This window comes from Anguilla rostrata, chromosome 1 (genome assembly GCF_018555375.3).
Source record: "Anguilla rostrata isolate EN2019 chromosome 1, ASM1855537v3, whole genome shotgun sequence".
Classification (NCBI taxonomy): Eukaryota; Metazoa; Chordata; class Actinopteri; order Anguilliformes; family Anguillidae; genus Anguilla; species Anguilla rostrata.
The window spans coordinates 39,143,795-39,160,767 of NC_057933.1; the positions used below are offsets into that span (position 1 = coordinate 39,143,795).

General features: G+C 41.9%; 1 protein-coding gene across 10 annotated transcripts in view; it reads left to right on the forward strand.

Moving 5' to 3' along the window:
* heatr5a (HEAT repeat containing 5a) overlaps positions 1 to 16,973 on the forward strand; it is a 97,925-nt gene that overhangs the window by 13,009 nt on the left and 67,943 nt on the right. For all 10 annotated transcript variants that reach the window (XM_064336112.1, XM_064336121.1, XM_064336130.1 and 7 more), the window contains exons 3-8: positions 710 to 921; positions 1,523 to 1,631; positions 3,746 to 3,895; positions 14,677 to 14,848; positions 15,140 to 15,291; positions 16,560 to 16,809. In XM_064336112.1, coding sequence (XP_064192182.1) covers positions 710 to 921; positions 1,523 to 1,631; positions 3,746 to 3,895; positions 14,677 to 14,848; positions 15,140 to 15,291; positions 16,560 to 16,809 — 1,045 coding nt within the window. The remainder of the gene's footprint in view (positions 1 to 709; positions 922 to 1,522; positions 1,632 to 3,745; positions 3,896 to 14,676; positions 14,849 to 15,139; positions 15,292 to 16,559; positions 16,810 to 16,973) is intronic.

Sequence of the window (16,973 nt, forward strand, 5' to 3'; positions counted from 1 at the left end):
TTTCCTGCTTTTTTGTCCTTTGCCAATCACCTGCCTGACTAATCTAAGTATTGTAAATGGTACAAATGTCTTGCTTCATATAAGCCATTTTTCAAGTCTCTGTGGTGTTCACATCTGTAGGTATAAAGCTTTAAATAGGGTACCCCCTAAATGGGAAAGGATTGGCCAGGTTTGGCATGTGCGCTAAGGGGTTAATATGTTTCCTAGACCGTTGTCCAGAGTAGGCTGATCAATAGTTTTTAAAAGATAGGTCAAAGAGTATGGCTGCTGTAAACTAACAAATTTGATGGCGAGGGCACCAAACAGTAAGTGAGCCATATCTCTGCTATGCTTTAATGTTTTGATGCCTACCATCTTGTTGCTAAAACCCAATTAGCCGTACATCAGGCTCCATTGACTCTGCATCAGTGACACATGAAATTATGCGCATATCAGCGTCTGGTAATCGCCCATTTTGTACGTCAAAGTGCTTGGCCCTTTTATTGCTGCTTGAAGCTTTATTTATGGGTCCAAGCAGCAAAGCTGCTGGAACCCTGTTGTTTTTGTTATGCAGTGGTGTGCACTGTGCCTCATGTCAGTTCAGGTTAGGTTTTAATTTTGGACCTGTGCTGGCCCTTTATCCTCAACTGGCCACCGCTGCTGCTTTCTCATCCTGCAAAACCGTCTTACTTTTGTGAGCAGTGTGTTTTCAAAGTGTTTGCCTTTACAGGTGGATGTGAAGAAAAAGCAGAAGCACCTGGTGGAGCAGCTGACTGAGGTTCTTATGGGCTCTCCAGGCCCCCCAACCCGCCGGCTCCTGGCTGATTGTCTGGCGCTGCTCTACAAAGCAGGAGACCCCTTCACTGCCAGCTTTACAATTGAAAAGTGCAGCGACATCATCCGCAGCAAGGACGACTCTCCCAGTTTTCTGCCCACCCGTCTGTGAGTATGTCCTGTTCAGGAAGCTTCCTCTGCCGCCATTTCTGGCCCAGGCCCCTAAAACACACAGTTTGTCAGTCTGTGCAGAATAAGCACAGACTGTTCATTTGTTTGCCTCTTAATAGTTTTCATCAGGGGGCACTGTACAAGCTTTTACATCCCAATCGTCAGTTGATTCCACAGATCAAGAAACAGGTCTTCTGATCCCTCCTTCGTTGTGGAAATATGTCTCATCTACTGGACAGGCTTGGGGTCTAGAGTACTGTACACTTCTAGCAGATGGAATTGTCCATTATGATTCTCAAAATTAGCCAGTCAAAAACCACACATGTTTAGTTGATTTTGTTTTGAGTTGGACAGTGTGATTTGATATGAGATTTCAATGAGGCTCTTCATCCGGACTTGGGCCTATTTTCATAAAGCCTCTCAGGGGGACGACGGCTGATCGAGGATCAGGTTTGTCCTGTCCATTTTTCCAACCTGATAATTATGAGATAAAAAAGCAGAATTGATCCTCGATCGGTGCTCCTACTCCAGTGCCCTTTATGAATATGGGCTGGGGAGCTGATGATTGAATGGCTGTGTGTGTGTGTGTGTCCCACAGGGCTGCCATTGCCTGCCTAGGCTCCATTTATGAACAGCTGGGCCGTTTGCTGGGAAACACCTTCTCTGAGAGCGTGGGAAACCTGCTGAAGGCCATGAGGAATGCAGAGGTGCGTGTATGCCTGTCACTGCTGGTTGGCTGAATGGTTGTTAGGATATTCATCAAGCTCGCTACCAACCTGGCCCAGTACAGTAAGCTTAACCAATGGTAGTTAACAATTTATACTCATATGTACCCTGAGCTGAGACCAAAAGCGCTGTAATTTGGTTTTCCTGCACAGTAGCCAGCTCTGTCACTCCACCCAGGGACTGCCCTCAACAAGCAGGATAATTTTGATATTATCCTTTCAAGACATAATGCATTTACAAATACCACTATTCCTGTACAATGACCCCTTTCAGTGTGTTAATCCTTCGGTATAGGCTACACTTCCGCCCTAATTCTGGCAAGTACAATGTGTAACCCTTCATTAAATAGTTATTCCAATTTTTCATTGTCCCATGCGTTTCCTTTTATGGCCTACATCTAAATACATTGTGGTGGTCTCTTGAAGACTTTACAGACCTTATACCTTAAGGTCTGTAGCTAAATATAGGAAGATGGTGCATTGAGTTGATGGTGGCAGTAAAGCCAGACCATCCGCAGTCACTGTCACGCAAAGTCGCCACCTAAACCCTATTTTGAGCCAGGAAAAACCATGATATCGATCCGTCACATGCTCTGCTTTGAACATTGAAAGTATCCCTACCACTGAAGTGAGAACATTCCAAGATCAAATTTGGAACATTCACTCATGGCTAAATCCTGTGGTTTGGCAGTGGATGTTCTATGCTATAATATTGCACCAAAAACTCTAGTTACCAGCCGGGAAGTGCTGAAGGGCTGAGTATCTGGAGAATGTGTAAAGCTTATGAGAAGAAGTGATGATGATGTGTGAATGTGGTGAATGTGCAGAACCTGTGATAGTGAGTGATGATGGTGTGTGCATGCGGTGAGTGTGTAGAACCTGTGATGGTGAGTGATGATGGTGTGTGCGTGTGGTGAGTGTGTAGAACCTGTGATGGTGAGTGATGATGGTGTGTGCGTGTGGTGAGTGTGTAGAACCTGTGATGGTGAGTGATGATGATGTGTGAATGTGGAGAGTGTGTGGAACCTGTGATGGTGAGTGATGATGGTGTGTGCATGTGGTGAGTGTGTAGAACCTGTGATGGTGAATGATGATGATATGTGAATGTGGTGAGTGTGTAGAACCTGTGATGGTGAATGATGATGATGTGTGAAGGTGGTGAGTGTGTAGAACCTGTGATGGTTAATGATGATGATGTGTGAATGTGGTGAGTGTGTAGAACCTGTGATGGTGAATGATGATGATATGGGAATGTGGTGAGTGTGTAGAACCTGTGATGGTGAGTGATGATGGTGTGTGCATGTGGTGAGTGTGTAGAACCTGTGATGGTGAATGATGATGATATGTGAATGTGGTGAGTGTGTAGAACCTGTGATGGTGAATGATGATGATGTGTGAATGTGGTGAGTGTGTACAACCTGTGATGGTTAATGATGATGATGTGTGAATGTGGTGAGTGTGTACAACCTGTGATGGTGAATGATGATGATATGTGAATGTGGTGAGTGTGTAGAACCTGTGATGGTGAGTGATGATGGTGTGTGCATGTGGTGAGTGTGTAGAACCTGTGATGGTGAATGATGATGATGTGTGAATGTGATGAGTGTATAGAACCTGTGATGGTGAATGATGATGATGTGTGAATGTGGTGAGTGTGTAGAACCTGTGATGGTGAATGATGATGATGTGTGAATGTGGTGAGTGTGTAGAACCTGTGATGGTGAATGATGATGATGTGTGAATGTGGTGAGTGTATAGAACCTGTGATGGTGAATGATGATGATGTGTGCATGTGGTGAGTGTGTAGAACCTGTGATGGTGAATGATGACGATGTGTGCATGTGGTGAGTGTATAGAACCTGTGATGGTGAATGATGATGATGTGTGCATGTGGTGAGTGTGTAGAACCTGTGATGGTGAATGATGATGATGTGTGAATGTGGTGAGTGTGTAGAACCTGTGATGGTGAATGATGATGATGTGTGAATGTGATGAGTGTGTAGAACCTGTGATGGTGAATGATGATGATGTGTGAATGTGGTGTGTAAAACTTATGATGGTGATTGATGGTGATTGATGGTGATGTGCACTTGCAGTCGCAGGGTCGGTATGAGATCATGCAGAGCTTACAGAGGATCCTGAGAGGCCTTGGGATGAGCGCCGTGTCTTGCCACAGGGACATCTACAAGGCAGCGCGCGTCTGCCTGACTGATCGCTCCATGGCTGTCCGCTGTGCTGCCGCCGAGGTATGGTACACACGACCGCACACTACCCAAGTCCTGTGCCATCACCCTCATGGGTAATGAGATGATGTGGAGCATCTGTTTACCCCAGTCCCCAAGTCTCTGTCCCCTGCTGGTTTACATTGTTATTCTGTATGTAATTGATGAAATTGCACAGCTGATCACGCAGTTATCTTGCCTGACCATCTTTCTTGGATCTATATCCATACAAGCAGTACATCCTGCAGCTGCACCAGGACCATGGTTACTCACCACTGGGATAGATGGCTATGCTTATAAAAGCTGAGTATTCGGTCATTGTGGCTGGCATTCACTCATGCCCTTGGACAGACTTAGCTTGATGTGTTCTAGACCCTGCATCTTCTGCCTTGACTTGCAGAAACATGAGCGTAATTGGTGCCCCACCAGTCCAAGCACTGTCAGGCCCCAGAGCAGACCATGGTCGGGGAATGACTTCTTTGACCTATTTGCTGATCAAGAAACACAGACCTCCGTCCATGCAGATGACTTCTTTTTGTATGCTAGCTTCCAGCTATACAGCGAGCTCTGCTTAATATTTCATTAATCACAAAGAACTACATTTTTAGATAAATTTTTGCATTTTTTTTTTCTGATTAACATTTTATTATTTCTTAAACAAAGTACAAAATAATATGCATCACAAATTATACATACAAACCACCCACCCTCACCCCCACAACTCATCATCACCACATACACAATTGGCCTTGGTTGTCAACATAAATACACTCCATCCTATGCATTGGGCACAGATATTTGAAAGAAGACAAAGCTCAGCAAACAGATCAGCGATGAGACAAGGAAGTACAAAACAAGTACATATTTTTGTCCATGCATATATTAAGACACTAAACACAAAACATACGTCTCCCCACAGAATATGTCCCATGTCAGAAGCCCTCCAGAAAAGTTAGGTATTTGCCCCATTTTTTAATATATACATCCAATCTTCCAAACCTTTTATAGGACATCTTTTCAAATGCTGCCACTCTTGCCATCTCGGGAGCCCATACTTGGATTGAGGGCACACCCTCATTCTTCCATCCTCTGAGAAGAATTTGTCTGCCTATCATGATACTCATTTGGACCCAACTTCTAGTGTGTTTGTCTCCTCCTATTAAGACTGATCCATTACCTAAAACAAATAATCTGGGGCTGAATGGAATTTGGGTCTCTGAAATCTCACAGAGATATCCTGCCCCAGAATTCTTGAACTTTGTCACAGGACCATAAAACATGCATTAGGTAACCTTCCTCGAACTTGCATCGCCAGCAGTTTGGCGTATCTCTCAACCCAAGTCTAAACAATCTGTAGGGAGGCCAGTAGAAGTGATGCATAATTTTAAATTGAATGAGGCGTACCCTCGCATCCCTTGACATGGTTTTAATGTTCTTACAAATCCTATCCCACTCCTCATCATCCAGTGTCTGGTTCAGATCCCTTTCCTATGTCTTCTTGAGAGCTGATAAGGCCCCATTACCCAGGCTTTGAGTCATCATGGAATAATTCACAGACGCTTCACCTTTCCCATAGCTCGTTGATACTTTATCTAATAACTCCGCAGCTTTGGGAGCTGGTGTACTAGATCCAAAGATCCCCAATAGCAAGTGGCAAATATCTAAAGAAGTGAGACCTGGGAATCCCAAATTGTTGTACAAAGTCCTCTAAAGATTTCAAGGTACCATTGCGATATAGATCCCCCAGTGTAGCAATGCCCGTTTCTAGCCAATCCTTCCAACAAAAAGGGGATTTACCAATACATAACTTTGGATGCAAATACTCGAAGAGACATTTAAATACGGATCCAAATTAAACACCCGGGCAACTTTAGTCCGCATTAATTTTAGGTGAGTAATTATTGGATGTGCTTTTGCTTCTCTAGCCAATTTGATAAACAGAGTTTTCAAAGGTGACAATGGGGCAAGAACAGATTGCTCAATACCATACCAGGGTGGGGCCCACTCAGGAGGAAGTGACCAGTGGGCCAGGTGTCTTAGATTAAAAGCATAATAGTAAAACAACATCTTGGGTAATCCCAAACCTCCTCTATCAGCTGGTCTTTGTAGTTTACTGTGGTGTAATCTGGGTCGTTTACCATTCCAAACAAATGTCTTTATTATCCTGTCAAACCATCTGAAATATGATAGCGGAACCTCCAGTGGACGAGACTGGATGAGGTAATTGAGTTTGGGAACGCAATTCATTTTTATGACATTAACCTTACCAGCCATGGACAAATTAAGAGCTGCCCATCTATTAACATCATAAGAGATTTTATGTAGTAATGGATCAAAATTAACTTTAACCAGGTATTTCAGCTTAGGGGGGAATAGGATACCTAGGTATGTGATACCTTGCTTGGGCCACTGAAATGCACCTGGTTGGAAGGCTGTAGAAGGGCAATAAGCTGTTAAAGGGAGCGCTTCTGACTTGGACCAATTCACCCTATAACCTGAAAATTTTGAGGAATAATTAATGACCTGAGGAAACAAGGTACTGATCTACTAGGGTCGGACACAAATAGTAATATATCATCCGTATAAAGCATAAGTTTATGCACTACCCCCCCTGCCAAGACACCTGAGAAGTCAATCTCCCCGCTTATGGTAGCCGCTAAAGGCTCTATAGCTAGACAAAACAACAAAGGAGAGAGGGGTGAGCCCTGCCTTGTTCCCCTTCCAAGTGCAAAATATTCAGAAATGAGCCCATTGATTTGCGCTGCAGCCTCTGGGTGCTTATACAGTAATTGAATCCATTTTATAAAGGTGCTGCCAAACCCATATACTCTCATAATTTTGAATAAATATCCCCATTCAACGATATCGAACGCCTTTCCGGCATCCAGAGAGATAGCAGCTGTCGGGGACTGGGCCTCAGCTACTGACCACATGATATTAATGAAACGTCTTATATTATCCAAGGAGCTGCGACCATGAATGAACCCCACCTGGTCAGTATGGATTAGAAATGTAATTACCTTGTTTAACCGATTTGCTAGAATTTTGGAAATTATTTTAACATCCATCTGAATTAAAGAAATTGGGCAGTAATTCTTACAATCACCAGGGTCTTTATTCTTTTTAGGAACAAGACTAATCAGTGCCTGCCTCAGAGTTGGCGTCAGTGCACCCCTCTCTAATGCCTCTGTATACACCTCTAACAGAGATGGAGATAGCTCTGATGTAAAGCTCTTGAAAAACTCTGCAGTGAAGCCATCAGGCCCCGGCGCCTTACCTGCAGACAGGGCATTAATTACCTCTATAAGTTCCTCCATGGTTATGTCTGAGTCAAGAAATTCTTTCTGCTCTTCTGTCAATTTAAGTAGCCCTAGTGGCTCTAAAAAAGTACAAATTTCCTCATTCGTAGAGGTAGACGTTGAGCTATAAAGATCAATATAAAATTATTTTATATATCGTAATATAAAAAAAGTCTTATTAATATCTACAGTTGCAGTAAATACATCACCAGTCGGGGACCTAACAGCAGGAATGGTGGAAGCCGATTCTCTGGTGGAAGTCGATCTGGCAAGTAGCATTCCTGCCTTGTCCCCCGACTCAAAATAAGTTTGTCTTGCCCTGAGTAAATTAAATTCAACCTTCTGGGATAATATATTGTTGCATTGATATTTTAGTTGAGTCAGTTCTCTCAGGCCGTTATGTGACATTCGTCGCTTCAGTTCTGTTTCGGCATATTTAATTTTACTTTCCAATTCTAGCAGTTCTTGTGCTTTAACCCTTTTACAAAACGAAGTATGTTGGATAATGCGTCCCCTAAGAACAGCCTTAAGGGCCTCCCATGCCTCCTGAACCAGAGGAACAGTTAGTCTCCAAATAATCTTTTAGCTCTGTCCTTAACCACTCTAGATTTGCTGGTTCCTGTAAAAGAGATGAGTTAAGACGCCATCTACAAGAACGTCTTCTTTCACATTGAGGCATCAGGTCTAAGCACACCCGGGCACGATCGGAAATTATGATATTCTCTATTAAGCATCCCGTAGCAGAGGAAATAAGTGATTTGCATATTAAGAAAAAATATATCCTAGAATAAATATTGTGTACTGATGAAAAAAAGTATTATCTTTCCCAGTAGGGGTCAGAATTCTCCAAATGTCCTCTAATCCCAAAGTCTTGCATACCCTCTGCAGCATCAGGGATGCCCTGGGTGCGTTTGCTGAAAACCTCAAAAGACAGGAAATGAAATTGATCTGCCCTAACACTAACATCAGCCTGCTCTATATCAGGGGGTATCAGCACAGATATTTGACAACTGCTACAGCTCTGTATATGTCTACTGTACTCCAGACAACATGTAATCACCACTGGGCAGATTGCTTAAGATTCAAACCTTCTCTCAAAGAGCCTAATTCATACTCTTAGAGTAGTTTTTCGTACATTGTACTGGAAATTTTGGATAGGCAGTATACTTAAAGATTTTGCACTTTTAGGAAGCATGCTTCATTTCCAACATGCCCATGTGTCCTATTTGGGACCACATATCATGTATCACTCTTTCAGCATAACATATCCACAAATTGTGACTGTACATAGCATTTTTAAACTAGTGTGATTAATCAATAGATCCTGCATAGAGTGTACATTATAGATTGTAGAATGCAGTGACGGGCCATGTATTTTACACCTAGGCCTTCAGTGCCATTTTCGCAATTAAACCGCCTTCGAATAACCTCACCATGACACTAGGGCTATAAGCTATTGTCATTAGACGGAACCACCCCATATTCACAGTGACAGCAACCTTTATCGAGTGGAATAAAGAGATTTAACACAAGGCTCAACACCTATGAGACTTCCAATACACTAATTGTATGAATACATGAATGCATTGTGACTGAAACCATCAAGGATGTACCACTATTACGCAGTATGAAAGGATGCTGCTTCACAAATAAACATTGCATACCAAAAAAACAAGTGGTGTGCAAAACTTTCCTTTAAACTAATCATTGATCTCAAACTGTTTTAATTAATTTTCAGTGATTAACAAGCATGCAAACGATCTGACTAATCAATTGGAAAGTGACACAGCTTCTTTGCTTTGTGTTAGGGAGATTCAATGATAAATGCAATTTAGAAAAATCCGTTTCAATCACTAAGCAGTGGTGGAAACTTCCCCTGATTTTCCTTGAGTATCAATGCAATTAATCCACATGGTAGATAACAGACTTGTGTATCTTGTTTGTTAAGTGTAGACTACTTGGTGATTAAAATGAATTTTTAACGGATAAATTGAATTTATGATTTAATCCCCCTAAAACAGTATGAAGACGCTGAGTGTTAGGCTACTTGCCATTGGATTAGTCCGATCGTTGGCATGCTTGATAATAAAGGAAAATTAATCAAAACAGGTTGAGATCAATGATTAGTTTAAAGGAAAGTTTTGCGCCCCACCAAGTTTCAGCTCACCAGTCGCTGGTAAATTATAAGGATCACTGTTGAGTCCAACTGCCTTTAATTTCGTGCCTTTCAGTTTTCCCTAGCCATGTTGCAGCAGCATGTTTTACCACTCAGTCCGACTGAGGGGTTCGTATTCCGGTGGGAAAGTGACGTCAGCGCATACCCTCTAACTGGCCCTCCAATCACACCACACAAAAATGCTGACGTAGGAGGCTAGGCAACCTAATTGGAAGGCCAGCTAGAAGGCTCCAGCGTGTCAAAGAATACGCCCAATATGGCAAACTCGAAATATGATTGGTTAAAGAATATGACAATCAACAAAATCGTCCCCATTTGCTTCAACAGCAGACGGGATTCACTCGAAATTCTGAAGGCCTCAGGCCTGGAGACTGCACAGGTGGAAAATCTGATTGGATAAAAGCTCTAATTTATATGAGCTGCACTGGAAGCAGCGCAACTGAGGGAGAGAGTAGCAATGAAAGACGTTAATAGACTGGAACAAACTTTGTAAAATACATAGCATTAATGAAAATATATATTAAATTCGAAAAATGTAAGTTTCTGATTCTGACAATCTCTAGGCCAGCAGAGAAGGCCTTGCTGACGGCCCACCACTGGTAGATTGTATAATGCAGTGATCTCTTATGGATATGAATCAAATTTTCAACTCATAACTCCAGGTCACATGGTTGCTACATCACTGCATTACATCATAATCATCATAGTACTAGTCCTCAGTTAGTAGAACATTGTTCCAACTAGTGGGTTCGAACTGGGGACTACAGATTCTGAAAAATATGCATTCATATACTGTATGTTGCTCTGGATATGTGTTTGCAAGGATGCAAATATATACAGTATTTACATATGGGCCTATAAATACGTAATTATTAATATCTGTCCAAATGTAATTGGCCAATTTTCCTGTTCGTGGTGGAAAGAGGAGGAGTCTGCTGTGTTTGGAAAAGTTAGTTACAGGATTGTATTGTTCTTTGAAGTGTGTATTTGATCTTAAAAACCCATATTATTTACTTAAGATGGTTTTGCTACTAAGGGGAAAATCTTTGTTGCTGTTAGGGGTGTCAGCAAGGTGAGGATTAATTGAAATATGTTTAATTTTCCGAACCCAGCAGTTTTAACTGTTAACACCCTAGTTTGATGTCCGGCACACGGAATACTGAACACAAGTGCATCGACCGTTATAACACCTCAGTTACCCAACATGTAAAATATATTTATTTGATTTAATTTGGTGATTATTATCAAAAATATGAATTATCAATCAAATCGCCAAATTCGTTGATAGGCAGAGCAAACTGTTTGGATCAACTTTTATCTAAATGTACAACTTCAAGCAAATTAAAATTAAGAAATGTATTAAGTTACAAATATTCACGTCTAATCTAAAGACAAGTTTCAACTACCTTAAAACAATTAACAAAGGTTACATACATGGACAGTCACACAAGACATGAATGAAAGCTGATACCAAACCACAGCTTTTGTTCCAAAGTAATGCAAATTGCAGAAACCAAAAGACAGCAGAATAGTCCAAAAGAATCAGAGATGAAATGTAGAATGGCAGGCCTAGATGTAGGACTCAGATGCCCAGTTCCAACTGTTACAAACTTTTTCCCAAGTTGCCCAGAACTTAACAGACTTAACTCAAAGAAAGTTGCATATTTTAACCAGTGAACAAGAGGAGAGGGCAGGGGCATTGACAGCTCTGGCACACACACACACACACACACACACACACACACAGATTCACCCTGAGATAGTAGTAACCCCCCAGTCTTATCTCCAGGCTATGCTGGCTGAGCACTTTTGAAGCTTCCTATGCCTGAGAATGGCCAAATGGTGAATTACAGGTCTGACAGGTGACAGGGGGGAATTTCCCATTTTTTTCCCTCCATTAACCGCTTGGCTAGCAAACTAGCCTGTTAGCTAATTCTGCCACCTTTAATTCTGAGGTTATTTTGTGGTTTTTCGCCCCCTCCGGAGTAAAATAATTGTAGTTAGGTAGTTTGCCTTTGTTTCGTGCTGTAGTTTATTATAATCTTATTCCCGGTATATTTTGATTGTACTTTTTCCTGAAATATAAATAAAATAATTCCTAGTACAAGGATTCCCACAGTCATTGCTATTTAGTCAAAGCTAGCTAAGGTAGTTGATTATAACCTGAGTAATTCTGCACAGAGTAGTTATTTTTCGTGTTATTTATTCAACACCTAATGTCAGATAGTTAAAAGTGCCTTATTTTTTTCTTCTCTGGTTTCTCTTGTTAATTGTCTGAAACCACCCATATGTTTTTAAGTTGTGGTCTCGGTGCCTCTGTCTTGGCAGTAACTTACTCTAGACATAGGGAGAGATAGGGTGATAGTTAGGGGGTAAAAATTTGGCCAAAGCTGTGAGAGGGTTGAAAGATGATCGCGCTACTGGAAACACTGCTCCACACTGATCCACTCTGATGGACACTGCTCCATACTGATAAACACTGCTCAGTGCTGAAACGCACTGATTCACACTGATAAACACTGCTCCACACCGATCCACTCTGATAAACACTGCTCCGCACTAATCTACACATTGATTGTCTGCTATTTTATTTCTTGCAATTTTTTAAATCCAGTTGCAGCATGGATCATTGGACTGTGATCTGCTTAAAAATAGTTGATATGAAAACTCTGATCCATACTAAAAGAAGTGTACTAGGTGTGAAAATACCCTAAGAGGGAGCAGGACTAATGTTACTAAACACGTGGCCAACAGAAGTTTTGAAGAAAGTTCCTTTTTCTCTGTTTTTCTGTGATGATGTCAGCTTCCATTTCTCGTCTCACCTCAGTTTGTAAATCAGGCTTGTACAAGCATGAGGAGGTAGACTTCACGTGCGGCTTAACAGATAGTCTTATGATGAGTGCCTGATTGACAAGCAAGGGTTGCAATAAGACACCATCATTCCAGCCAACTGATACCCTCCCATGTCTGGCCGACACAAGAGCCAGTTGTGCATCATCCTGCAAGACTGCAGGCTGCTGCCTTTTGATTACTTACATTGCTTCCTGTTTTGTTAATTGTAGCTAAAATGGATTTGTCTTATGGTTTTGAATTGATGCAGAGGTGTCATGTTTTTATGCGTTGTTGTTTAAAAAAAATTGTGCACATGCCTTTCATGCGTATTAACCCCTTTGCACAATGCTCCTAGTGGTCGGCAGGCCAGCATGCCTAGATTGCTCAATTCAGACATTCTGTGCTCCTGCAACCAAATTTTGAGTTGAAAACACAAACTCTGTGTTCTAGCTTTATTAGTAAACGATTCAGGACAACTATGCTTTTACCAAGCACCCCCCTGGCTGCAGTCTCATCTGTAGCTACACCCCCCTCGCATGACACACTGGACATTAGTGTCTATCTGAGCATTCATGCAAACATTCTTTTACCACTAAAAAATTGTATTCTGTCGTAGCAACAAGAGCCAACAATAGTCGAAGGCATGCCAGTACAGCTGTGAAAAATTCTGCTCACTAAACACTGAAATAAACAAGAGGAATTTAAAAAAAATTATACCATGTCATTCTACTGTCAGTATCTGTGACTAAATATGAAATAAATATACAACCTTACCATTGGTTTTATGTGTAGAGATGTCCCTTTTCGAAAGGAGTGGTCATATATTGTCTTGGACAATCCGTTTGTTAAATATACGCTCATTTGTGACGCCTGGGTGCCTTCCAAAATAGCTGTGTGTAATACCACACGTTGCTTTCGGTGTTGTCGTTCTTTGTAGTACAATCTGGCTCGATCGACAGTCAGTCCAATAGGTGACAATAAGCTTTCTAAAGATGTATAATATGTCTAATTTTAATTTTGGAATAGCATTTATAGCTCAGCGTAACCAAAAGTTTTGTATCAATATAGCTGCATTACACAAAATTCTATCGATGACTTTAGTCATTTCTTGGAAAATATTATCATTCTTGAGAAAATCTGAACATGGCTAAGGCATATGTTTGCTGATAGACCTAGCTCATATGATGTTTTCTGGGCTAAGTTAGAACGGGAACGACGCCATTGTTTCTGTCTATGTCTACTGAACACAGATAAGATTAGATCATCGTCCAAATGTAAGTGTTGAAAATATTTTGGTTATATAGTTATTTTTGAAATTGAGTGTCTTTAAATACGTTAGTGGTATTTTATAATGAGGATATTTCACACTGTAACGTAAGCATTCGTTGGTTTGCTAAGTAGTGTTTGTGTTTAATGCACCGGATGTGAAATAAACTGCAACATTGCCAAAACGTGGTGGACGGTTGAATATTGTTTTAATGTCGTCCCATCCCCATAGAAGAAAACATCTCATACTGTAGAATACAGAAAAACATACAAGAGTTAATGATTTGTTAGTGAACCATTTAGTGTGATAATGTTTTTGCATTATTTTTTAAAATCTGAAATCAATATTTCACCTTAAACCTTCATAAGGGGCACATGTATATGCTTTATAAAGCATTTTATTGATTTTTGGAGTTTTGGATTTTGGATATGTTTCAAGACCCCTAGATATTTTAAGCCACTGTACTAACAGAAAGCTTGTAATTCCCACTTGAAAATGATGCAACAAGGAGGTTCTTACTCAAAACAGTTGATTTGTAGTGAAATAGATGATCATGTTGTGATTTACACAAATGCTTACTATTTGATTCATAGATCTTTAGTAGTTCTGCGTATCCACCCTTAGATTTGACACACTTGTGGTCAAGAGGTTTTTGATTACATTACAGGCATTTAGCAGACGCTCTTATTCAGAGCGACTAACACAACTTTTACATAACATTTTACACTGTATCCATTTATACAGCTGGATATATACTGAAGCAATTCCGGTTGAGTACCTTGCTCAAGGGTACAACGGCAGTGTCCTTGCCTGGGAATCGAACCTGCGACCTTTCGGTTACAAGCCCAGTTACTTACCCACTGTGCTACACTCTGTCCACTGGACATGTGATCCAGGACATGTGTAGTTTAACCTGCTGTATCTATGCAATTTCTCAGCATTTCATTGCCAACTAAAAAAGAGCAAAGTCATTTTTTATTTTTGCCTAGACATTTGCAGTTGTGGCACTTTATTTCTTCCTAAATTATGAATATAAACTAATCTAAGTTGGCATTGTAAATGGTACAAATGTCTTGCTTTATTTAAGTCATTTTTCAAGTCTCTGTGATGCTCACATCTGGAGTTATAAAGCTTTAAATAGGGTAGCCCCTGAATGGGCAAGAATTGGCCAGATTTTCCATGTGCGCAAAGGGGTTAATAAAGTTTCTCTTTTAATTTATTTATTTTGTAGTGTCTGCTGGAGCTCCAGAGGGAGGCGCTGTTCCTCTGGACATCTGAGCTGGAGAATGTGGCCACACTGTGTTTCCGTGCCTTTGAGGGCTCCAACTATGACGTGCGAGTGGCCATTTCCAAGCTACTGGGAACCCTGCTGGCCGCAGCAATTTTGCCCCGGCAGGCTACAGGTAGGATAGGGACCCTGTAGGGCTGCCTTGGAAAATACTATGCCAGGAAAAGGCTTGGAGTTCATGTAGTGCCAAACTTTGTGTCCTGAGGAGTGTCTTTTAAAGAGAATGTGCATGAGCGCTCGGTAAAGTGATGCATTGTGTGTGTGTGCTTCTGTGTGTGTGTGTGTGTGTGTGTGTGGGCGCATTTATGTATTTGTATGTGTGTGTGTGTGTGTATGTATGTGTGTGTGTGCGTGTATATTTGAGCTGCGGTGTTGAGCTTTCTTATGTGTGACCTGTTTCCCTCAGTCCCTCAGCAGAAGCGGACTTCCCTGGAGGAAGTGATGCAGCTCCTGACTGGTGGCTTCCTACGGGGTGGGGCCAGCTTCCTGAGGGCCAGTGGAGACATGCTGAAGGGCACCAGCTCCGTCAGTAGAGACATCCGAGTGGGCATCACACAGGTGAGGCCATCATTTGTTATAGACACTGTATCACTGAAGTTTAGAGTGACTGTCAGTGTGAAAGTTTAGTGTGAATGTGAGTGACCTGCAGATCTGCAGGACATGGTATAGTTATCAGTATCGTTTTTCAGGGAATGTGAAAGTGGTCTGATGGACGTGGTAATTGTTGTTTTTCAGTGAATTGAATCACAGTGATTTGTTACTGTTATGTTAAGCTGGGAGTGTGTTCCCGGCTCTCATCCTGGTTTAGTTCTGGAGCAGGAGTCTCTGAGGCCATTGGCACAGGAATATCACAGACACTAACAAAAGTACATCCTCTCTGTCTGGAAGTTACACTCTGACAGTGTGTGATGAAGTCTGCTGTTTGTCTGTAGACAATACTCTGACAGTATGTGATGGATTCTCCTGTTTGTCTCTAGGCAATACTCTGACAGTGTGTGATGAGTCTCCTGTTTGTGTCTAGGCTACACTCTGACAGTATGTGGTGGAGTCTCCTGCCTGTGTCTAGGGTACACTCTGAACGTATGTGATGAGTCTTCTGTCTGTGTCAGGCTATACTCTCACAGTATGGAATGAGTATTCTCTTTGTGTCTAGGCTATACTCTGACTGTATGTGATGAGTCTCCTGTCTGTCTAGGTTATGCTCTGACAGTATGTAGTGGAGTCTCCTGCTAGTCTCTAGGCTACACTTTGGCCGTATGTAGTGGAGTCTCCAGTCTATGTCTAGGCTATACTCTGACAGTATGTGATAAGTCTCCTGTCTGTGTCTAGGGCTATACTCTGGCTATATGTGTTGGAGTCTCCTGTCTGTGTCTAGGCTATACTCTGGCCGTATGTGATAAGTCTCCTGTCTGTGTCTAGACTATACTCTGATAGTATGTGATGAGTCTCCTGTCTGTGTCTAGGTTATACTCTGACAGTATGTGATATGTCTTTTGTCTTTCTCTATACTTTACTCTGACAGTATGTGATGAGTCTTCTGTCTTTAGGCTATACTCTGACAGTATGTGGTGGAGTCTCCTTTCTTTCTCTTCGCTATACTCTGACAGTGTGTAATTAGTTTCCTGTCTGTGTCAGGCTATACTCTCACAGTATGGAATGAGTATTCTTTTTGTGTCTAGGCTATACTCTGACTGTATGTGATGAGTCTCCTGTCTGTGTCTAGGCTATACTCTCACAGTATGTGATTTTGTCTCCTGTCTATATCTAGTAAATACTCTGACTGTATGTGATGAATCTCCTGTCTCTCTGTACTCTCCTCTCTGTAGGCTTGTGTGGTTTTGGTCACGTGTCTTAGTGGCCCGTGGTTGGAGGTGAACTTCCCTGCACTACTGCCGCTGGTTTTGGAGCTGGTATCCCACCCGCGGGCGACCCAGAGCCCAGTGGATGCTGTGTCCTGCCGGCGCTGCGTCTCTTTCGTGTTCCGCGCCACGCTGGGCAGCCTGCTGGGTGAAAAGGCCCAGATAGCCGCTGCCAAGGAGATCTGCCAAGCTGTGGGAAAACAGAAGAAGGCTGTGGGTGAGAGACTCGCTTTATCTTAGGTTCACCCCACAGTGCCCCCTGATGGCTCAGAACCCTGTGAGTCTGGGGCAGAAACGCAAACCAGTCCATATTCTGCCGTGCAATGCATTCACTTTGGTGCTAAGATAGGAAAGGGTTTTATTAATGATAAAATAATTGAT